The following is a 21,042-nucleotide window of genomic DNA, read 5'->3' as shown; positions in this document are numbered from 1 at the left end:
ATTTTGATAATTTTTCATCAGGTCGCGTGTTTGCATATATTGGCCAAATTTGACGTCTGTCGGACTTATCCCCGATGAGTTATTAATTTTGAAAAATTTACAGCTAATTCAAGATGGCCGACTTCCTGTTGGTGTTGGGGCGTGGTCATGATTGACTTTTTTGGGTTTCCTGATGTGCTGAATATGCATACAAAATTTTGTAGCTGTACATGAAACATCGTGCAAGTTGGCCTAATGACCAAATTTTCAATTTTCCAGGGGGCGCTATGGAGCCATTTTGCCACACACATGCGCAACTCCCATAAAATATCAAATTTTTCGCGAGGCCTGATGAGCATGTCACGTTTGATGCGTTTTGGGGTATGATAAGGCCGCCAAAAAGGCAATTCAAAAGTCCGGAAAAGAATAATAATAATAATAATAATAATAATAATAATAATAATAATAATAATAATAATAATAATAATAATAATAATAATAATAATAATAATAAATAATTTCTTGCATTCCAATAGGGTCTTCGCACCGTTGGTGCTCGGACCCTAATTATTGTTTGGCCACTTTTTAACCCACAATATTGATATATTTTTCTTTCAAATAGAGACAAATATCTGTTAAATAATGTGATCTTAATGCGATTTTACAGTCAAAACACAAAATAATGAATTCTAAAAATACAGGTTTTTGTTTTTGACAGTCAACATGCAAATTAACATTTATTTTTCAAAATAACAGTTAAATTCTTTCTTTCTTTTTTTAACCACATTTTAAGACATATTATTCATACCTTTCCTTTCAAATAAAGGCAAATATCTGTAAAATAATGTTATTTTAATGTGATTTTACTGGCCCAATGTAAAAACACACAAAAAATATTGTAAAAATACAGATTTTTCTGATTTAAATATGTTTAAAAATTTGGGACAAAACACATTTTTAAGTTGGAAAAAATTGAAAAAATGCAAAACTTTTTAAATATTGTAAAATTATAATAAAATATTAACAGATGTTATTTATTTACGTATTTCTACAAATATACTTGAATTAAACAATGAATTAGTGTATAAATGATTACAGTCCTCTTTATTGGAGTAAGAGGTTTAATTAACACTAAGTAGATTCTCTGTTTTTAATATTTATCATCCAGAATTGAGAAAAGTTTTACATTTAAAATGCACATAGACCTAAAACATCTAAAATGATATAACAACAATGGTCATAATTTTCTTTCAAATAAATACAAATATGTGTAAAACCGTGACGCTGTTGGAGCTTTAAATCCTTCAGAGAGAAACTCAAACTGCAGCTGCTGTTCTAAATATGATCCACTGCTGGACATGAAATGACCAAAAAGCAGGCAGCAGCTCCTTATTTCCCCCTGAACTCATCATTTCTGTTTAACTGGGGTTTTTCTTTTAGTAAATATGAAACAAAACAGTGAACTGAAGCCAATGTTGGGAGGAAGTCGGTGCTTCCAACAACGAGATGAAGAGAAAACGAGATAAGGAGGTTTCTCCAAACACAAACAGGTTCTTGCAGTTTGTGATGCTAAAGGAATCCAGCACAGTGATGACATTTACATATTTAGACCCTGAGATGCAGCTGAACGTGAGGACAGAGCGCCATCTGCAGGACACCAGGCTGGACTGACAATCTGAAGACTTTCGTTGCTCTGAGTTCCTACTATGAGGTCTGTGTTCTAAATAGAGTCGTCGTTTCACGGAACACCCTGTTGTTGTTGTTGTTGTTTTGTCAGAGTGCTGGTTGTCGCCTTGTGTTTGCACTGATCTCACTCCTCACCACTGTTTTTGTTTTCAACCTGCAGCTGAGTCACCGAGACGATGACGGAGCAGCATTCATGCCGTTATATCACTGATTTCACACACAAATGTAATAATATGAAAACTCACTCTCAAGACAATGAACCCGGAAACAATGAAGGGTCAGAATAAGCAGCGTCTTATGAAACGTGATGCTTTTAGCACAAGTAATAAAAAACTAAATGAGAGTTTTACTGGAGAATGCTCTCAAACACAGGCACAACTAGTGAGTGGAAAGTGATTTATTGGGGATTTTTTTTGTTTGTGGAATTAAAAAATGAAAAGATTTTGGATTTAGCTGCATCATGTGTTTCTCCTACATCCACAACAGCAAAGTAGTAAAACTCATCTCTCTGATGCAATCATATGTTTCTGAGGACAAGTCTCTGCTGTTCTGGTGTTTTTATCTTTAACACACACAAAATACACATATATGTTTACATGCATGTGACAAATTATAGGAAAACATCGCAATAACATGTCAGTGTAGGGCTGAATAGTATAATATGTCCATAAATAATGTCGTAGTATAGCATGTAGTAAAAAATGTTGTCGTGTCGTATGGCAATAAAAATATAGTATGTCATAGTATAATATGTTGATAAAAGATGTCGTAGTACATTACACCAGTTAAGCTAATAATGATTCCAGATTTATTTCAGTAAAATACCTTGAATTTACACAGAAATATAGCGTGCTTTTTTTCTAAACTGGTTGAACTGATCCTTTAATATTTGTGCTGCAGTTGAAGCAGATCACCAGCAGATGTCAGTGCAGCATTAATGTCAGTAATAAATCTGAAGAAACGCAGATTTCCTGTAGTTTTGTTTATTTCTGTTTACATGTAGAAGCTGTTTAGTCACACAGGAACAGTTTCAGCGCAGAAAATGATCGATTATGGGGTTTAACAGGAATTCAGACTAACAAGGGATAAAAACTAAATATTAATGTTCATGACTGTCAGGTTTAATAAAATAGTTTATCTGCTGCTGGTGAATTTCCCTTCACTGATCAATAAAGTTTGATCATAATCTATAATATTATTTCATCATTTATGTGATAATTATGATTTGTGTTGTTTAACTACAAGTCTGTAAAGTTATCTAATGGATGTAGTGGAGGAATGGAATGTATTTATTATTTACTCTTGAATGTTTTTTATGTTACCTGTCAGATCAACATCAGTGATTTTCAAAAATAAGAAAAAACTGTCAAATAAAATCCAACAATCCTGAAATGTTCACTTTAGAGATGAAAAACTTAATCTGGACAGACTATAGTTCATTGTTGAAAATTCTGCAGTTATACAAATTATGTTTGAATATATTTCATGTTTTACACAGATTTATATATATAATAAATGCAATTATACGTTAATGAATTTATACTGTTTTTCAAAATAAAACTGGAAAAAATAAAATACAAGCATGCATTTTAACAGATTACCAGTAGATGGAAACACACACATCTATCGATCTGTATCAATGTCTATATATCTATATATAAATAAATAGACATTGATATATAGATATAGATAGACGGACAGACAGACAGACAGACAGACAGACAGACAGATAGATAGATAGACAGACAGACAGATAGATAGATAGATAGATAGATAGATAGATAGATAGATGTTTTTAATGTTATTTCATGTCAACAAATTATTGTACATTGTCTGTTTTTGCTATTTTTTAATTTTAAAATGTATTTCAAAAATACAGACGATAACTGGGAAAGATTTTTTTTACAGTAAAAAAGAAAGAAACTAAATTCAACAATTTTATATATATGTATATGTATATATAATTACATTTTATTAAAAATAAAATAACTCTATGTATATAAAATAAACTTAATACAAATATAAAAACATTTTTATTGTATGTATAAAATATACTTCATATATTTATTATATTTTCATTAAATGAAAAATATTATAAATCTATTTTTTATATGTTTTATTTTTAATAAAGTTAAAAAAAAATATCATTATTATTATTATTATTATTATTATTATTATTATTATTATTATCATCATCATTATCATTATTATTATCATTTCATATTCATATTCATGGTTTTTAATGGTATTTTGCATTGGACCTGTACTTTAAAGAGACACACACTCATCAAATAAATACAAACAAAATACGGTGAAATTCAGATTAAAATCGTGAGCATTTCCCACTACTGTTACTGAGGGATAGAGCAGATGTATTGATAGATTATAGGTCCATGTATTGATAGGTTATAGGTCCATGTATTGATAGGTAGTTGGTCCATGTATTGATAGGTTATAGGTCCATGTATTGATTGATCGAGTCTTTGTAGTAATCGGGTCACGTGAGCAGCAGCTCGCGCCGCATCAAAGCTCTTTAAGCAGCAGCATCTGCTGCGCGTCCCCGCTCCCTCGCTCCTGTCTCGGCAGCGCGCGCCCGGACGGAGTCGCGCCGCGCCGTCCCGTCTCCTCCGTCCGAACCGAAGCTCCGCCGACCGACGGGATGGATCCGTGCGGCCCGTAGCGGCTCCGGTCCGTCTCGTTCCGGTTCTGCCTTCTATCGTTTGTTGTTTTTAAATCCGAGCGGTGAAAATGGCGACGGGGGCGGGATGGCAGCAGCAGCACAGCGGCTCCAGCAGCAAATACAGCCCCAGCAGCTCCTTCTACGACCAGAGCCTCCAGCTGGAGTACACCCAGGACCTGCACCTGAAGATGAGCAAGAAGATCGCTCAGCTCACCAAGGTGAGTCCTGGACCAGCTTCCTGTTCTTCTGCTGCCTTCATTTCTGCTGCTGCATGTGCTGGAGGGTTCAGGGGTCAGCAGTGTTCCTCCACTGGTTCCTCCAGGTTCCTCCAGGTTTCTCCTAGTTCCTCTCCTAGTTCCTCCACTGGTTCCTCCTGGTTCCTCCTGGTTTCTCCTAGTTCCTCTCCTAGTTCCTCCACTGGTTCCTCCTGGTTCCTCCTGGTTTCTCCTAGTTCCTCTCCTAGTTCCTCCACTGGTTCCTCCTGGTTCCTCCTGGTTTCTCCTAGTTCCTCTCCTAGTTCCTCTCCGCATTCCTCCACTGGTTCCTCCACTGGTTCCTCCACTAGTTCCTCCACTGGTTCCTCCACTGGTTCCTCCACTGGTTCCTCCAGGTTCCTCCAGGTTTCTCCTAGTTCCTCTCCTAGTTCCTCCACTGGTTCCTCCTGGTTCCTCCTGGTTTCTCCTAGTTCCTCTCCTAGTTCCTCTCCGCATTCCTCCACTGGTTCCTCCACTGGTTCCTCCACTAGTTCCTCCACTGGTTCCTCCACTGGTTCCTCCACTAGTTCCTCCACTGGTTCCTCCAGGTTCCTCCAGGTTTCTCCTAGTTCCTCTCCTAGTTCCTCCACTGGTTCCTCCTGGTTCCTCCTGGTTTCTCCTAGTTCCTCTCCTAGTTCCTCTCCGCATTCCTCCACTGGTTCCTCCACTGGTTCCTCCACTGGTTCCTCCAGGTTCCTCCAGGTTTCTCCTAGTTCCTCTCCTAGTTCCTCCACTGGTTCCTCCTGGTTCCTCCTGGTTTCTCCTAGTTCCTCTCCTAGTTCCTCTCCGCATTCCTCCACTGGTTCCTCCACTGGTTCCTCCACTAGTTCCTCCACTGGTTCCTCCACTGGTTCCTCCACTAGTTCCTCCACTGGTTCCTCCAGGTTCCTCCAGGTTTCTCCTAGTTCCTCTCCTAGTTCCTCCACTGGTTCCTCCTGGTTCCTCCTGGTTTCTCCTAGTTCCTCTCCTAGTTCCTCTCCGCATTCCTCCACTGGTTCCTCCACTGGTTCCTCCACTGGTTCCTCCACTGGTTCCTCCAGGTTTCTCCTAGTTCCTCTCCTAGTTCCTCCACTGGTTCCTCCTGGTTCCTCCTGGTTTCTCCTAGTTCCTCTCCTAGTTCCTCCACTGGTTCCTCCTGGTTCCTCCTGGTTTCTCCTAGTTCCTCTCCTAGTTCCTCTCCGCATTCCTCCACTGGTTCCTCCAGTAGTTCCTCCACTAGTTCCTCCACCGCTTCCTCCTAGTTCCTCACCTGGTTCCTCCTACGTACTGCTGTGGTTCCTCTACTAGTTCCTCCAGTAGTTCCTCCACTAGTTCCTCCACTTGGTTCTCCATTGGTTCCTGTACTACTTCCTCCACTAGTACCTCCACTAGCTTCTCCACTGGTTCCTCTCCTGGTTCCTCTTCTGGTTCCTTCACTGGTTCCTCCCAGTTCCTCCACTAGTTTCTCTTCTGGTTCTGGTGTATCTATAGGTGATCTATAGGTGATCTGTAGATGATCTGTAGATGATCTAAAGGAGGATTTAGGGTTAACTCATGGATTCTCTGCTGCTGGTTAAAAAGTGAAGGTGTTCTGCAGACCAGTGTGTGTCTGCAGCAGGACACTGGACAGAAGAATCAACTGAGTTCACAGTAGAAGGCAGAGAAGTGGACTATTTCTGAACCCAGCAGATTATTTAGAGGATTAATCCCACATTTATTCTCACATTTATTATCTGTTAGGAGGAAACGTTCAGAAGAACCTCAACAAGCCTGAAGATTCTCATTCTTTCTCTCAATCTGAGGCCTTTTCACTGTTCCAACATGTGTGTTTTGTGTCATTTTTGTATCTTTCTTGTTTCTTTTTGTGACATTTTGTGTTATTTTTGTGTCATTTCTGTGTTATTTTTGAATGTGTCTTTTTGTGTAATTTTGTGTCTTTTTGTGCCATTTTTTGTCATTTTGTGTTATTTGTGGGTCATTTAGTGATTTTTCATGTTATTTTTATTTCATTTTGTGTCATTTTAGCATTTTTCTGTGTCCTTTTGTGTCATTTGTAAAATTTCAGCATCTTATTTATCATTTTTATGTCTTTTTGTGTCTTTTTTGTGTTATTTTAGCATCCATTTTTGTCATTTTTGTGCGTTTCTGTGTCATTTTCATGTCATTTCACAAAGATTACACAAAAGGATGCTAAAATAACACAAAATCACACAAGAAGACACAGAAGTGGCATAAAGAGATGTTAGAATTACATAAAAAATGACACAAAAAGGCACAAAATCACAATAAAATACCCCAAAATGCCATGGAGATGTGTTACAGTGACACGAAAATGACACAAAATGATACGAAACAATAACAAATGAATGTAAAATATCTGTAAATTATGTGTGGAATCCGTTATTTTTCTGGTGGAGGTTTTTCAGGTTGTTTCCTGTCACAGATCTGAACGTCCTCATTGTGTTTCTGATGTTTTTACGTGTCTTTAACATGTTCTGGGGTTAATATGTGACGTGCTGCATGTTATTTTACAGATATGTGCTGTTATTTACAGGAAACATTCTGTAAGGTTGAAAAATGAGAAATTATTTTTATTTTTCAGATAACAGATAATATCCAGTAAAATTACAGGGAAAATATATGTAAAAAATACTCCTAAAATCACAGAAAAATATATTAATTAATATATTTACTGTAAAATTACACTTATTTAAAACTGCTAAAAATAGGTATTTTCTTGTTTTTTTGACAGATATTTGCTGTTATTTGAAGGAAACATTCTGTATATTAAAGATTATTGAAAAATAAGAAATATATTGTTTTTTTGAGACAAATAACAGATAATATCTACTAAAATTAACAGGGGAAAATAATATGAAAGAATAAATCTGTAAAAAACTAAATTATTATTATTATTATTTTAAATTATGTATATTTTTAAAAATCATCAATGTAATTTTATTTATTTTTTAAATCCAATTTTTGATCCAAATAATTTAATTTTTAATTTAAGATGTCATTTATAGTTCAGGTTCTTGTTTTTATTAATTAATTAATTAATATGTAAATTAATATTTTTTATTTTACAGATAAATAACATATAATATGTAAAAATATTTTTAAAAAAAATACTCAAACAAATTACAGAAAATGTATGAATTAATATGTTGACTGTCAAATGACAGTTTCGGTGTTTCTAAATCTGCTAAAATCATGTTATTTTTAATTTTTGGTTCACTTGATAAATATTGATAGATTTTTTACAAACAGCAATTTTTTATTGAATTAAATTTAATTAATTAACTGAGGAATAATTGATTTTAAAAATCTTGTTATTTTACATAAGTTTGTTGTTATTTACAAGAAACATTCTGGATGTTGAAGATCATTTTTATTTAAAAAAAAATACTCCTAAAATCACAGAAAATGTCTTAATTAATATGTTGACTGTAAAATTACACTTTTACTGTATTTAAATCTGCTAAAAATATAATTTTTGGGACTTTTTTAGTTTTATTTTTTTGAAGATACTTGTTATTTGACAAAAAACAGTATATTAAAAATTATTGAAAAATTAGAAATACATTTGATATTTCAGACAAATAACAGATAATATCTAATAAAATTACCTGTAGTAAGTATGTTAAAAATACTCCTGAAATCATAGAAAATGTATTTAAATCTGCTAAAAATATTTTTTTATTGTTGTTTTTTTTACAGATATTATTTATGTATAAAATATTAAAAAATGAATTCTGTATATTAAATATTATTGAAAAATGAGAAATTAATTTTTATTTTTCAGATAAATAACAGATAATATCTAATGAAATTAATGGGGAAAAATGAGCATGTAAAAAAATAGAATCTCAGACTAAAAAAAATGTGCCATTGTTTTCTAATGATTTTATTTTTTAAACCTATTTTTCTGACACACTTTCAGCCGCTCCAATAACTAATATCTATAGTTTTACAGATGTTTGCTGTTATTTGAAAGCTACATTCTGTATATTGATAAAAGAAGAAGATCTAATAATCTCATTAGATTATTAGCTCTTTTAGGGACACATTTAGGATTTTCACCTCCTATAAACAGCGTTGGCAGCAGATCATCGTCCTCCTGAATGATTCTCTGGCTTCAGGCTTTTGTTTTGCCTTCAGGCTGGTTTTGATCGAAGCCTCGGGACGATAAAGTTTAGTGTGAAACCTGCAGTGGAGAACAAAGACGGAACTTTGTGTCTTCACGTTCTGCTTCACTTTCATGTGTTTCCTCTCAGCTGCTGGATAAAAATGAAGGAAAACAGGAAAACAGCCTCCAGTAGAGACGTACGACTCACTGACGAGGAAATTTACTGAAAAAATACAGGATTATTAACCCGATGATTTAAGTAATTCGATATTTTAAAATTAATAATCTCTCTAGATAGGAGAAGGTCATCTGCATAGAAAATTAAATTAGAATCTTAAAAACCTTATTGTTATTTTTGTGTCATTTTTGAGTTGTCTTGTGTCATTTTGTGTCTTTTGTGTCTTTTTGTGTTATTTTAGCATTTTTTGTGTCTTTTGTGCCATTTTTGTGTCTTTTTGTGTTATTTTTGTGTCTTTCTGTGTTAATTTTTTGTCATTTTGTGTGTTTTTGTGTCATTTTTGTGTTGCTTTGTGTCACTTTGTTGCTGTTTTGTGTTATTGTAGCTGTTTTTGTGTCTTTTTGTGTGTTTTTGCATCATTTTGTGTCTTTTTGTGTTAATATTGGGTCTTTGTGTCAGTTTGGTGTCATTTTCTGTTGTTTTTGTATCTTTTTGTGTTTTTTTGTCTTTTTGTTTTATTTTTGTGTAACATTTGTGTCATTTTGTGTCTTTTTGTGTCAACTTTCGGTCTTTTTGAGTCTTTTGTTTTGTGTCATTTTGGTGTCTTTTCATGTTATTTGTGTGTTATTTTAGCATTTTTTGTGTCTTTTTGGGCCATTTTTGTATCTTTTTATGTTATTTTTGGGTCATTTTGTGTGTTTTTCTGTCATTTTTGTGTCTTTTTTGTGTCATTGTGTAATTTCAGCATCTTTTTTGTTGTTTTTGTGTGTTTTTGTGTCATTTTTGCGTGTTTCTGTGTTATTTTGATGTCATTTCACAAATACATTCTGTATTTTTATGGTTAAATACAAAACAAAAACACATTGTTGATGGGGATGCTATTTACAGATTTCTTTTTAAACTGTTAACTTGACAGTAAATCGTTTTTTTCTGTGATTTTATCTAATAAAATACGAGCTAAAACTAAATAGACCATTTTCAACCCTGAACATGCAGACTTTTTTTTCTTTAAATCATGGCAAATATCTGTAAAATATCTATTATTTTGCTGATTTAAAAAGAGTTTCTGGTCACAATGTCAGAATGAACAAATGACTAATGACCAGACACTTGCTGACTTGTTTATTTCATCGTTTCCAGTCGGTTAAGTGACCGTGCAGGTTTGTTATTGTGGAGTTTCATCAGCGCTGTGAGGGATTATTTATGGACACTAACAGTGATGCGAGGTGTCTTCGTTCCTGGGAGATGAAGAGACAAAAGGAGGAGAGATAAAAGGATGAAAGCGAGAGAGGCCTGGGAGAGGGAGGGAGGGAGATGAAAGCAGCAGCATCATTAAAATAATCATGTATAATTGAAGCAACGTTTCCATCGCTGCCCGACTGCTGGGAATCGAGCCGGAGGAGAAACTCGCTGCTCGACATCCAGGTAGAGAAGAAGAGGAGCAGAAACATCTCCAGATTACAGGCATAAAGGATGCTGGAATCCACTTTTGGTTTGATTCTGCAGTTTATCTCATCAGCCGTTGAGACAAATGAAGTCAAAGTCATCAGGATACCAGCTGTTCAGCTGCTGGACGCAAAACAGAAAAACCCTCGTAGTCTTCATTAACTCTGACAGAGGAGGCTCTTTATTCTAAATATGCTCAGAAAATGACTGAAGAGCTGCAGAGAAACCCTGAAAAAGAAGATTTGCTTCAAAAAGTCAGTCGTACGGCTGCAGATTTAACGGAATGCTAATCGTGAATAAATAAACACGATCGACTATGACAGTGATGCCGTTCATAGAAAGCAGCAAATGTAGATAAACTCACTTGGTTTCAACATAAATCTGACATTAGAACGCGTTATTTTGCTGTTTTTGGAGTAATTTTTGGTCTCTAAGGTGTCAGAACTGCTGCAATAACAGAGTGGAGACTAGAGGCTTCTCCGTGTACAGCCGCCTAGCTAGCAGCTAATGTAGCATCCGCATGAGACGTTTATGGGTCTTCACTCAGACATTAAAGTGCCTTATTTAACAATTTTTAAAGTCATTTTTGGTCTCGTACTTGTCTGAGCTGCTGCAATAACAGAGTGGAGACTAGAAGCTTCTCCGTGTACAGCTGCCAAGCTAGCAGCTAATGTAGCCTCCACATGTGATGCGTTTAGGGAACACTGTAGTGTCTAACGATTAGCAAATGTTCAGCCAGTGAGGCATTTTTGGTTCCATTTTTGGTGTATTTTGCCTGCAGGGAATATTGATGCTGAGATTTGTACATTAGCAGGAACGTAGCATGACATGGAAGTGAAAGCGATCAAAATAAAAAGTTTTTCAGCTGTTTTTGAATGATTTAGTTTTACTTTCTATGCAGATTCCCAGACAAAATCACTGGATTCATTCTTTCCAAACAAAGTTGTCACAGAAGAGGAAATATTCACATTGAAGTAGATGAAATGAGAGAATTTTCATTCTTTGTTCTTTAAAAATGACTCAAACTGGTTGTCGATTAATTTAATAGTTGACATGTTAGTGATTGATCACTGCAGCTCTTCTTCCATCATGAAACAGCTGCCTGCAGAGACGCCTCAAGCATGTGACAGTTAGTGTTTTTCTACAACAGTCTTCTTTCTGACAGATTAAACCTGCACAGAAATCAAAAATTCCAGTTCCAGTATGTTGCTTTCGAGGACAGTTGGATATCAGCATGCTGTGAGGACATGTTACTGTTTACACTGAATAAGTGGGTTCAGGTACAGATTGTATTACAGCGATTGTAGCTCTTTTCCTGTGGTGGAGCTGGAATAAAACATCCAGCGGTGTTGGTCCACGTGGTGCCTTAATGTCCGTAAGTTATTATTAAATGCTTGTGTGGTTACGCCTCCCCGAGGATAATTAGCGTGTAATATCGCATCCATTACATGCAACATTTTCGCCTCACCTGTAAGAGGAAGTTAATGTGGAACCGCTCACTCTGAAGCCAGCAGTGATTCAGCTGACCATGACTGAGTATTAGCTGCTCACTGGGGCTTCAATTTGTTGCAGCTTAAGCTTTTTTTAAAGCTCCTGCATATGATTTACCTCCAGCACTCTTAAAACCCACTTACATTCCTGCTAGAGGGAGGAAGGATGACTGGCAAGATGTTCTTTGGCCACTGCCAGTACTGGGCTTTACTGTGAACTTATCAGAGGTTAAAACACGTTTACAGAGATATAAAGTAAAAATCACAAGACACTGATGGATTTTTAATGGAAAGACCCTTTTTGACAGACTAGAAAAAAATTTAATTGTTAAACTTCAGTACATATAATGGATGTTTTTATGTTGCTTGGTGTTTTTCTTTCTGTGTTGTGCTTTGTTATATGTTGTGAGTTAATTCCACATTTTTCATACTTGTATAATTATTTTAATTATATATTCTGCTGTGAGTAAGAGCTTTTTAAAAATTTCTTGGAATAAATGAGGAAATTCAGTCAGTCAGTTAATCGGTCCATCAAAATCCAGACTGCAGTTTCCTTTAGTTTTCTTTGGACAGAAACTGTTCATAAAAACTATGCGGGTGTACTTTAGCATTTATTAGTAACCTGTCAGTATGGGTCAGACTGTCTTTAATCAGGGTGCAAACAGATTTCTCTCCTCTCCTGATGTTATTGCTATTGATTTTGTGGTGCTCTCAGTGTGGAGCTGAGCTTCATTCTTTAATACAGAACTATTGATCCGCTATTGAAACAGTTAATTCTCTTCCCGTCTCCAGGTAATTTATGCTCTCAACACCAAGAACGACGAGCATGAAGAAGAAATCGAGTCTCTGAAAGAAGCTCACGAGGACGAGGTACGGACACAAATCACCAAACACCTGTAATCATGAGCAGACGAATACTGTGGAGTTCAAGTTACTGTCCAAAACAACAATGTTATTTCAGTCATACTGGAGATTCCATTATGCTGGTGGTAGCATCATGATGAAGCATGGTGGTGGCATCATGATGTGAAGCATGGTGGTGGCATCATGATGTGAAGCATGGTGGTGGCATCTTGATGTGAAGCATGGTGGTAGCATCATGATGTGAAGCATGGTGGTGGCATCATGATGTGAAGCATGGTGGTGGCATCTTGATGTGAAGCATGGTGGTGGCATCATGATGTGAAGCATGGTGGTGGCAGCATCATGATGTGAAGCATGGTGGTGGCATCATGATGTGAAGCATGGTGGTGGCATCTTGATGTGAAGCATGGTGGTGGCATCTTGATGTGAAGCATGGTGGTAGCATCATGATGTGAAGCATGGTGGTGGCATCATGATGTGAAGCATGGTGGTGGCATCTTGATGTGAAGCATGGTGGTGGCATCATGATGTGAAGCATGGTGGTGGCATCATGATGTGAAGCATGGTGGTGGCAGCATCATGATGTTATATTTTGTTATTATCTCTATAATATTTCTATATTATATATAGCCTTGTCTTTTTGGTAATTGCATTTAGATATTTTGATGTGTTCATAATGTTTATTTTTTTATTTATCTACTTTTTTTGACAGTTGCATGTCTTTTTTTTCAACACCGATGTGGATGAGACTCAGATTTTGTTGTATCTTATCTCTGTTAGATTAGTATTCCAAGCATTTATGTAAAGGCAGGATGTTGCTGTTGTAGTTTCCTTAAAGTAAAATATCTGTGACACTCAACCCTAATTAAGGTTTTTCCGATCCTTTAGAAAACTGCCTCATTTCATTTCTGCTTCTTTCAGAGAGGAGCTTCAGTGTTTTATGGTCCAAGATGTCAGTTAAATTAGCATCGCACTCAAGTGTTAAATTGAAATCTCTCTCTGCTGCCAACGTTTCTTGGAGGCAGCAGTGTTTATTTTCACGTTTTTCCCTTTAGTTTTCACTTCCACCCACTCTGTTTGGATTCTCTACGTTCTGCCATTCAGTATTTGTGTTTACGATGCTGGCTGGTTTTTCTGCTCTCGCTCAGGTCCAACACATCGTGACGGAAACCAGAGACAAGATCATGCAGTACAAGAGCAAAATGGCGGACGAGGCGGACCTGAGGCGGCGGCTGGCCAGTCTGGAGGAATCCGTCGAGCTCCACGAGCACATGAAGAGACAGGTCATCCTCTGCTGCTGGGCTCTGCACACGCATGAAATACAGCACATTGACATTTTCTCCTCATTCTATCGAACGTCCACATCACACTGTGGCACCGTTCAGAAGCAGCCTTTAAAAACCGAGCTGCCAGTAGGCCGGTCTTCGCATAATGCTCCTCGTTTGTGTTATTGTAATGTAGATGTTGTGATGTCTTGTGTCAGGCTTTAGCGGAGTTCGAGATGTACCGGCAGAGGATGGAGGATTCGCAGCTCTGCACCGAGGCCCAGCACACACAGAGGGTGGTTTCTATGAGCCGAGAGGTGAGGCGTTGCACAGCAATAACTCACCGACCAATAGAAGCTGGGTTATACTGTGCATGCACAACTACAGTTGTGTCCCGTTTAAATTATACAGGTCAGATTGTTATATTAGCAGCAGACAAGAGGATTAAAACTACAGTTAACATTCATTATTACACCTAAACATACACACTGAGAACACTACATAATGCCCAGATATCGTCAGTTATTGCACACATGCTGTTTTCCCGCTAGTGTTGGTTTTTAACACTCTTCCACATCTAAGTGAAAACTGGTTTAGAAGTTAGTTAATCACAAGTATAAAAGTATTCACCTCCTTCAAGTCGGTATTTAGTAGTTGCGCCTTCGCCACAGTCCTGGTTCTTACAACAAAGACTAGAAATAGAGGCCACCAAGACACCTATGACTCCTCTGAAGGAGTTACAAGAAAGAGATGAGTGAAGGAGGAGGCCACCAAGACACCTATGACTCATGGAGCATCATGGTGTGAAACACTGTGGTGGCAGCATCATGATTTGAAGCATGGTGGTGGCAGCATCATGATGTGAAGCATGGTGGTGGCAGCATCATGATGAGAAGCATGGTGGTGGCAGCATCATGATGTGAAGCATGGTGGTGGCAGCATCATGGTGTGAAGCACGGTGGTGGCATCATCATGGTGTGAAGCATGGTGGTGGTAGCATCATGATGTGAAGCATGGTGGTGGCAGCATCATGATGTGAAGCACGGTGGTGGCAGCATCATGATGTGAAGCACGGTGGTGGCAGCATCATGATGTGAAGCACGGTGGTGGCAGCATCATGATGTGAAGCACGGTGGTGGTAGCATCATGATGTGAAGCATGGTGGTGGTAGCATCATGATGTGAAGCATGGTGGTGGCAGCATCATGATTTGAAGCATGGTGGTGGTAGCATCATGGTGTGAAACACTGTGGTGGCAGCATCATGATTTGAAGCATGGTGGTGGCATCATCATAGTGTGAAGCACGGTGGTGGCAGCATCATAATGCGGGGATGTTAGCTTGTTTGCTGAAACTGCAGCCAAAGGTTCATCTACTAAATACTGACTTGAAGGAGGTGAATACAATCACTTATTTTAGGTTTTATTTTTAAATTAATTAACATGTCTTCGTAGAAATCTGTTTTCTGATAATTCATTGTTGAAAAGCATTTAAAAAGGGAAAAATTATGAAGGGGGTAAAAAACTTTTATTGGCCCAGGACTACTCGGTAGAGTGTGAGGAGGTTTTGGTGCCTTTACACTTTTAGAACCTGATAAATAAATCTAAACAGGAATAAATTAGGAAACTAAAATGCTAGTTAGTTAAGCACAAGTGAACAAAATCAATTTATCAAAACTAAATGTTGTTTTCTTCTTCTACTCTGATCTCAAGATGTTTTATTTGTGGAGCATCTTTTCAGTGTTGCACATTAATCCAATAAACATATAATACAGAAGTTTAAAAATATATAGAATGTAAACAAACAAATACCAGTCTAATATTATTACACATATCATGCCATGTCATGACTCATGTCATACTGTCACGTATGTCACAGATGTTTGTGTGACGACGGCGGGCGTAAAGAAACATCTGGATTGTATTTAGAGGTGATGGCGGCTGAATCTGCTCAGCTCCTCGTCACTTTTTGGATTTGTGTTGGCGTCGGCCGAGACCTGCTCATGACATCACATCACATGTTGCATTTTTCTATATTTTATCCAACTGTCTTGGATGTTTTGACGTAACGGAAAACCTGAGCCCCTTTCAGACACTTTCTGCTAATCTGACGGCAGCTGAACATCTCAAGTCTAGCCGTTAACGTTAACGGGTCGGAACTACTAGCATCTTCGTAATTTCAACACGACCCACATCTAAACTGCACTTAATGGATGAGCAAACACAAGCAACGGTACTTTGAGTTGTGTGACTGAATTAAGACGAGGCTTTTTTCACATTTCCTTTTAAATAGCTTAAGAGCGCCACCTACAGCTATGAAATTTGGTAGACATATGGAATTTGTCAAGACGCACAAAAATGTAATTGACAACCATACCTGAAATACAACAGGAAGTCAGCAATTTTGAATTGTGTGTCATATTTTCGATGATTTTGACCAATTTTTGCACATTTTCAAAAGCTATAAACTCAAACAAGGTGACCCCGACAGAGCGGAAATTTGGCCAGGATGTACACCAGTCATGGGTGATCAAAAGTTATCAAAATGCTCCGCAGAATTCTGATGGCGTGGGAGTGGCGGGCAGCAGAATTTCGACATTTCGCCATGAAACAGGAAATACTGTATTACTGGCCTGTACATGCTCCAATCTGCCTCAAACTTTACATGTTTGATCAGAGTCTCGCCCTCATCACATCCATGGGCTGATATACATTCACAGTGATAGCGCCACCTGATGGACGCTTTTGATGGATCGCAAGGCCATAGGCTGAAGTACACTCTCAGTCGCAGCACCACCATGCTTGGGCTTGCTGACCAGCACGGATGCAAGGACCGTTTCAGTGCTGCTTGCAGCTTTAATTAGTTATTATTAATCATCCTGACAGGATTAGTCAGGGTCAGTGTATTTATTTCACAATTGACAGATAAGCTGTCACATACAGTCACCGTTTAGTTTGTTGCTTCCAGCTGTTCGGAACTGTTTCCTTTGAGTTCATTAAGTGTCTCTAAAGCAGACAGTCATGCCCAGAACAACAGCAGTAACTTGATTAATTAGCGACAGTGAGAAATTATCCCCGACATGGAGACAGGATTGATCGGGGTGAAATTGATTGAAGTTCAGTGTTCATGAAATAGTAAATAAACCATACTCTTATTTGTTTGATACCTGCTCTTAGTTTAGATTTTGCTTGTCTTATTACATTATCGTACATGTAGAAATGCAAATTTTGAAGAGATTTCTTAACCCATGATCGGAAACCATATCGATCAATAATTAATAAATAACTTAGTAAATTCTCCAGCTGGTACTTGACATAAATACTCCTGTGGCGTTGATTATCAGCTTTTCAAATCAGATTATCAAAAGTTCAGCTGGTCCGTGGGCGTTAAGAGTCACAGAAGCCTTTGTCATGGTGCCCCTTGCTAGCTAAACTCCCAGAATGCTCTCTGCTGGCAGTCTGAGTGACGCCTCCTCTGGTCATCTGGTACAGCATTAAACAGGAAGAGGCTCCACCTGGTGGAACAACCAGGTACTACGGCTTAACTACAACAAATTTTCTGACATGCATGACCATCTTCTACCTTTTTGGTTAATATACATGAGGTCCTCGACTTACATCGGAATTCTGTTCCTACGGCGCGATGTAAGTCGATTTTCGCTGTAAATCAGAACGCACACTCTCCTACGCGTCCCCTGTGTATACCACAGGGGTCAAATCATAATCTAGGACAGAAAAACATGGTACAGTAGAAATAAAAAATAAACTGGTGAATGAAGGCTGTCTTACAGCACCACTTCCAACATATTTGTCCACTCTGCTCGCCAACTAGTTCCATGTAACCAGTTCCGATGTAATGACAAAACGCTGTACGTCGGGGATGTCGCAAACCGAGGACTGCTGTGCTATGAATTTATTCAATTCTAACAATAGCTAATCTATTAGGAATGCAAGTTTTAAACATTTTTGTGGTGCAGCCTTACTGCCACAGGTCTTAAACACCAGACGGTATCCATTAATCGTAACAGAAGTCTTTGTCATGGTGCCCATTGCTAGCTAAACTCCCACAATTCTTTCTGCTAGTGAACTGCTGGTTTTCCAAGTGACGCCTCCTCTGGTCTCTACAGTAATAAACAATAAGAGGCTCCACCTGGTGGAACAACCAGGTACTACAGCTGATCTACAACATTCATTTGTTAAATTAACGTGTGTCATTTTCTGTTATTAGGCATCCGTTTGTGTCATTTTTGTGTCTTTTTGTGTTGTTTAGCATCCTTTCGTGTCATTTTTGTGTAATTTTTTGTCTTTTTGTTTGTGTTATTTCGGCATCCTTTTGTGTAATTTTTTGTCTTTTTGTGTCATTTTTGTGTCTTTTTTTGTCTTTTTTGTTATTTTAGCATCCTTCTGTGTCATTTTTGTGTCATTATGTGTCATTTTTGCCTATTTTTGTGCCATTTTTGTTATTTCAGCATCCTTTTGTGTCAGTTTTTCTTTTTGTGTCAGTTCAGCATCCTTCTATCATTTTTATCATTTTTTTATTTTGCATTATTTTAGCATCTTCTTGTGTCATTTTTGTGTCTTTTTTGTCTTTTTGTGTTATTTTAGCATCCTTTTGTGTTATTTTTGCATCATTTTTCTGTTTTTTTAGCATCCTTTTGTCATTTTTGTGTCTGTCATGTTTGTGTCATTTATTATTCAAGTTATTAAAGAATCCTTTTGCATTATTTTTGTCTCTTTTTGTGTAATTTTTGTTATTTTAGCATCCTTTTGTGTCATTTTTGCATAATTTTTCTTGTTCAAGAATCCCTTTGTCATTTTTTTGTTATTTTAGCACCTTTTTGTGTTATTTTAGCATCTTTTTGTGTCATTTATGTGACTTTTTGTCTCGTTTTTGTTGTTCTCCAACATTCATTTGTTAAATTATTTACTCAATTAATGATTAATTATTAACGTCCTGATGTTACTTGTATTGTCTAATTTTGCGTGAATTATAAATATCGCGCTCATGCCGCAGATCCCCGGTACTGTGGTGCTTTTTTCCGAACGAAACTGCGACAAACCAAACGACTGAACGGCGTCACTTTAGCAGAAATGTTCCTTCAGACGTCTGCAAAGGGCTTCGGATGCTGCCGTCTGCACAGCTAGAGGCGTAGAGATGCTGCAGGCTTTCATCAGGACCGCTAGCGTACAGACCTAAACATCTTGAGCGTCGGCGACCGGCTTGGTGCTGACATCTCAAACGAGCCCAGCGGACTAGAACATGTCTCGTGGTCTCACTAGGTGGAGGAGATGCGTCGGGATTTTGAGGAGAAGCTGCGGTCGTTCAGCCAGGCTCAAGCCCAGTTTGAGGCCGATAAGCGGCGGGCGCTGGAGGAGCTGAGGGCCACCCACCGCCAGGAGGTGGAGGAACTCCTCAACAACCAGCAGAACCAAAGCGCCTCCTCCACGGAAGACCAGGAGAAGCTGGCCGAGCTTCATAGACAAGAGGTGGGCCACAGAGATGAGGGTAGATGTGTGTTGGAGGAGCTAATGATTGGCTTCTAGTGGGAGGTTCTACAGCAGGTTACTGTGGGTACTTGCTGTTGGTGCAGTTGGCAGTAGTAACCTTTGTTGCATGTCATCCCCTTGTTTTCTTACCATTTTTTCTTTCCTCTCAACGATTTCCTGTCCGCTATAATAAATCTACTAAAGAGGAGCCTTTAAAAGAGACATAATAAATGGGCGTGATGTACCCGAGGCAGGCGGCTTCTCTCCAGGTGTTCCAGGTGTAACAGAGACTTCCTGCTGGTGTGTCTGTCCAGGTGGAGGCGCTGATGGAGAGGGTGGAGGAGCTGAGCAAAGATAAGGTCCGCCTGGTGGAGGAGTACGAGGCCAAGCTGGGGAAAGCCCAGGAGTACTACGAGAGGGAGCTGGAGGCCATGAGGAGAACCCACCAGCTGACCACGGAGAACCTGCTGGCCTGGAAGAGGACCGAGGTCAATGAGCACACATTGTTTAGGCCCACCGTTGTCGCTTTTTTGTGTCACTTTGTGTTGTTTAAGCATCTTTTTTTGTCTTTTTTGTGTTATTTTAGCACCCTTTTGTGTCACTTCTGTGCCTTTTTGTGTCATTTTTGTTATTTAAGAACGCTTTTGTGTCATCTTGTGTCCTGTTTGTGTTGTTTAAGTATCATTTTGTGTCATTTTTGTGTAGTTTTTGTTCTTTAAGCATCCTTTTGTGTCTTTGTGTAATTTTTGTTATTTATGTCTTGTTTAAGCACCTATTGTGTCATTTTTGTGTCATTTTTTGTTTTTTAGCATCTTTTTGTGTCGTTTTGTTTCAATTTTGTGTGTTTTTTGTTACTGAAGTATCTTTTTGTATCCTTGCTGTCTTTTCATGTCATTTTATGTTATTTTAACATCTGTTTGTATCATTTTTGTGATTTTCTTGTTATTAAAGAACCCCTTTGTGTCATTTTTGTGTCATGTAAGTGTCCTTTTGTGTCATTTTTATGTCATTTTTGTGTTACTTTAGCATCCTTTTGTGTCACTTTTGTGTCATTTTGTGTTATTTAAGTATCCTTTTGTGTCATTTCTGTGATTTTTCTGTTATTTTTTTAATTAAAGAACCCTTTCGTGTCATTTTTGTGTTATTGTAGCATCTTTTTTGTGACATTTTGTTTCAATTTTGTATTATTTAAGCATCATTTTGTTTCTTTTTGTGTGTTTTTGTTACTGAAGTATCTTTTTGTATCCTTGCTGTGTCTTTTTGTATCATTTTTGTTATTTAAGCATCCATTTGTGTCATTTTTGTGTTACTTTTGTTCTTAAAGAACCCTTTTGGTGTCATTTTTGTGTTACTTTAGCATCCTTTTGTGTCACTTTTGTGTCATTTTGTGTTATTTAAGTATCCTTTTGTGTCATTTCTGTGATTTTTCTGTTTTTTTTATTAAAGAACCCTTTCGTGTCATTTTTGTGTTATTGTAGCATCTTTTTTGTGTCATTTTGTTTCAATTTTGTATTATTTAAGCATCATTTTGTTTCCTTTTGTGTGTTTTTTGTTGTGAAGTATCTTTTTGTATCATTGCTGTGTCTTTTTGTGTCTTTTTGTATCATT

General features: G+C 37.6%; 1 protein-coding gene across 3 annotated transcripts in view; it reads left to right on the top strand.

Moving 5' to 3' along the window:
- Positions 1–4,205: 4,205 nt before the first annotated feature.
- LOC111586500 (protein FAM184A-like) overlaps positions 4,206–21,042 on the top strand; it is a 58,800-nt gene continuing 41,963 nt past the window's right edge. Inside the window, exons 1-6 of one of the 3 annotated variants that reach the window (XM_055008393.1) lie at positions 4,207–4,563; positions 12,614–12,691; positions 13,834–13,968; positions 14,169–14,267; positions 19,228–19,434; positions 19,749–19,922. In XM_055008393.1, coding sequence (XP_054864368.1) covers positions 4,414–4,563; positions 12,614–12,691; positions 13,834–13,968; positions 14,169–14,267; positions 19,228–19,434; positions 19,749–19,922 — 843 coding nt within the window. In that variant the 5' untranslated portion in view covers positions 4,207–4,413. Of the gene's footprint in view, positions 4,564–12,613; positions 12,692–13,833; positions 13,969–14,168; positions 14,268–19,227; positions 19,435–19,748; positions 19,923–21,042 lie in introns of all 3 variants that reach the window. The other 2 variants (XM_055008395.1, XM_055008394.1) reach the window with 2 other exon arrangements.

This window comes from Amphiprion ocellaris, chromosome 24 (genome assembly GCF_022539595.1).
Source record: "Amphiprion ocellaris isolate individual 3 ecotype Okinawa chromosome 24, ASM2253959v1, whole genome shotgun sequence".
Taxonomy (NCBI): Eukaryota; Metazoa; Chordata; class Actinopteri; family Pomacentridae; genus Amphiprion; species Amphiprion ocellaris.
Note: the sequence above shows the minus strand (reverse complement) of the source record. Positions and strands in the feature narration are given on the sequence as shown.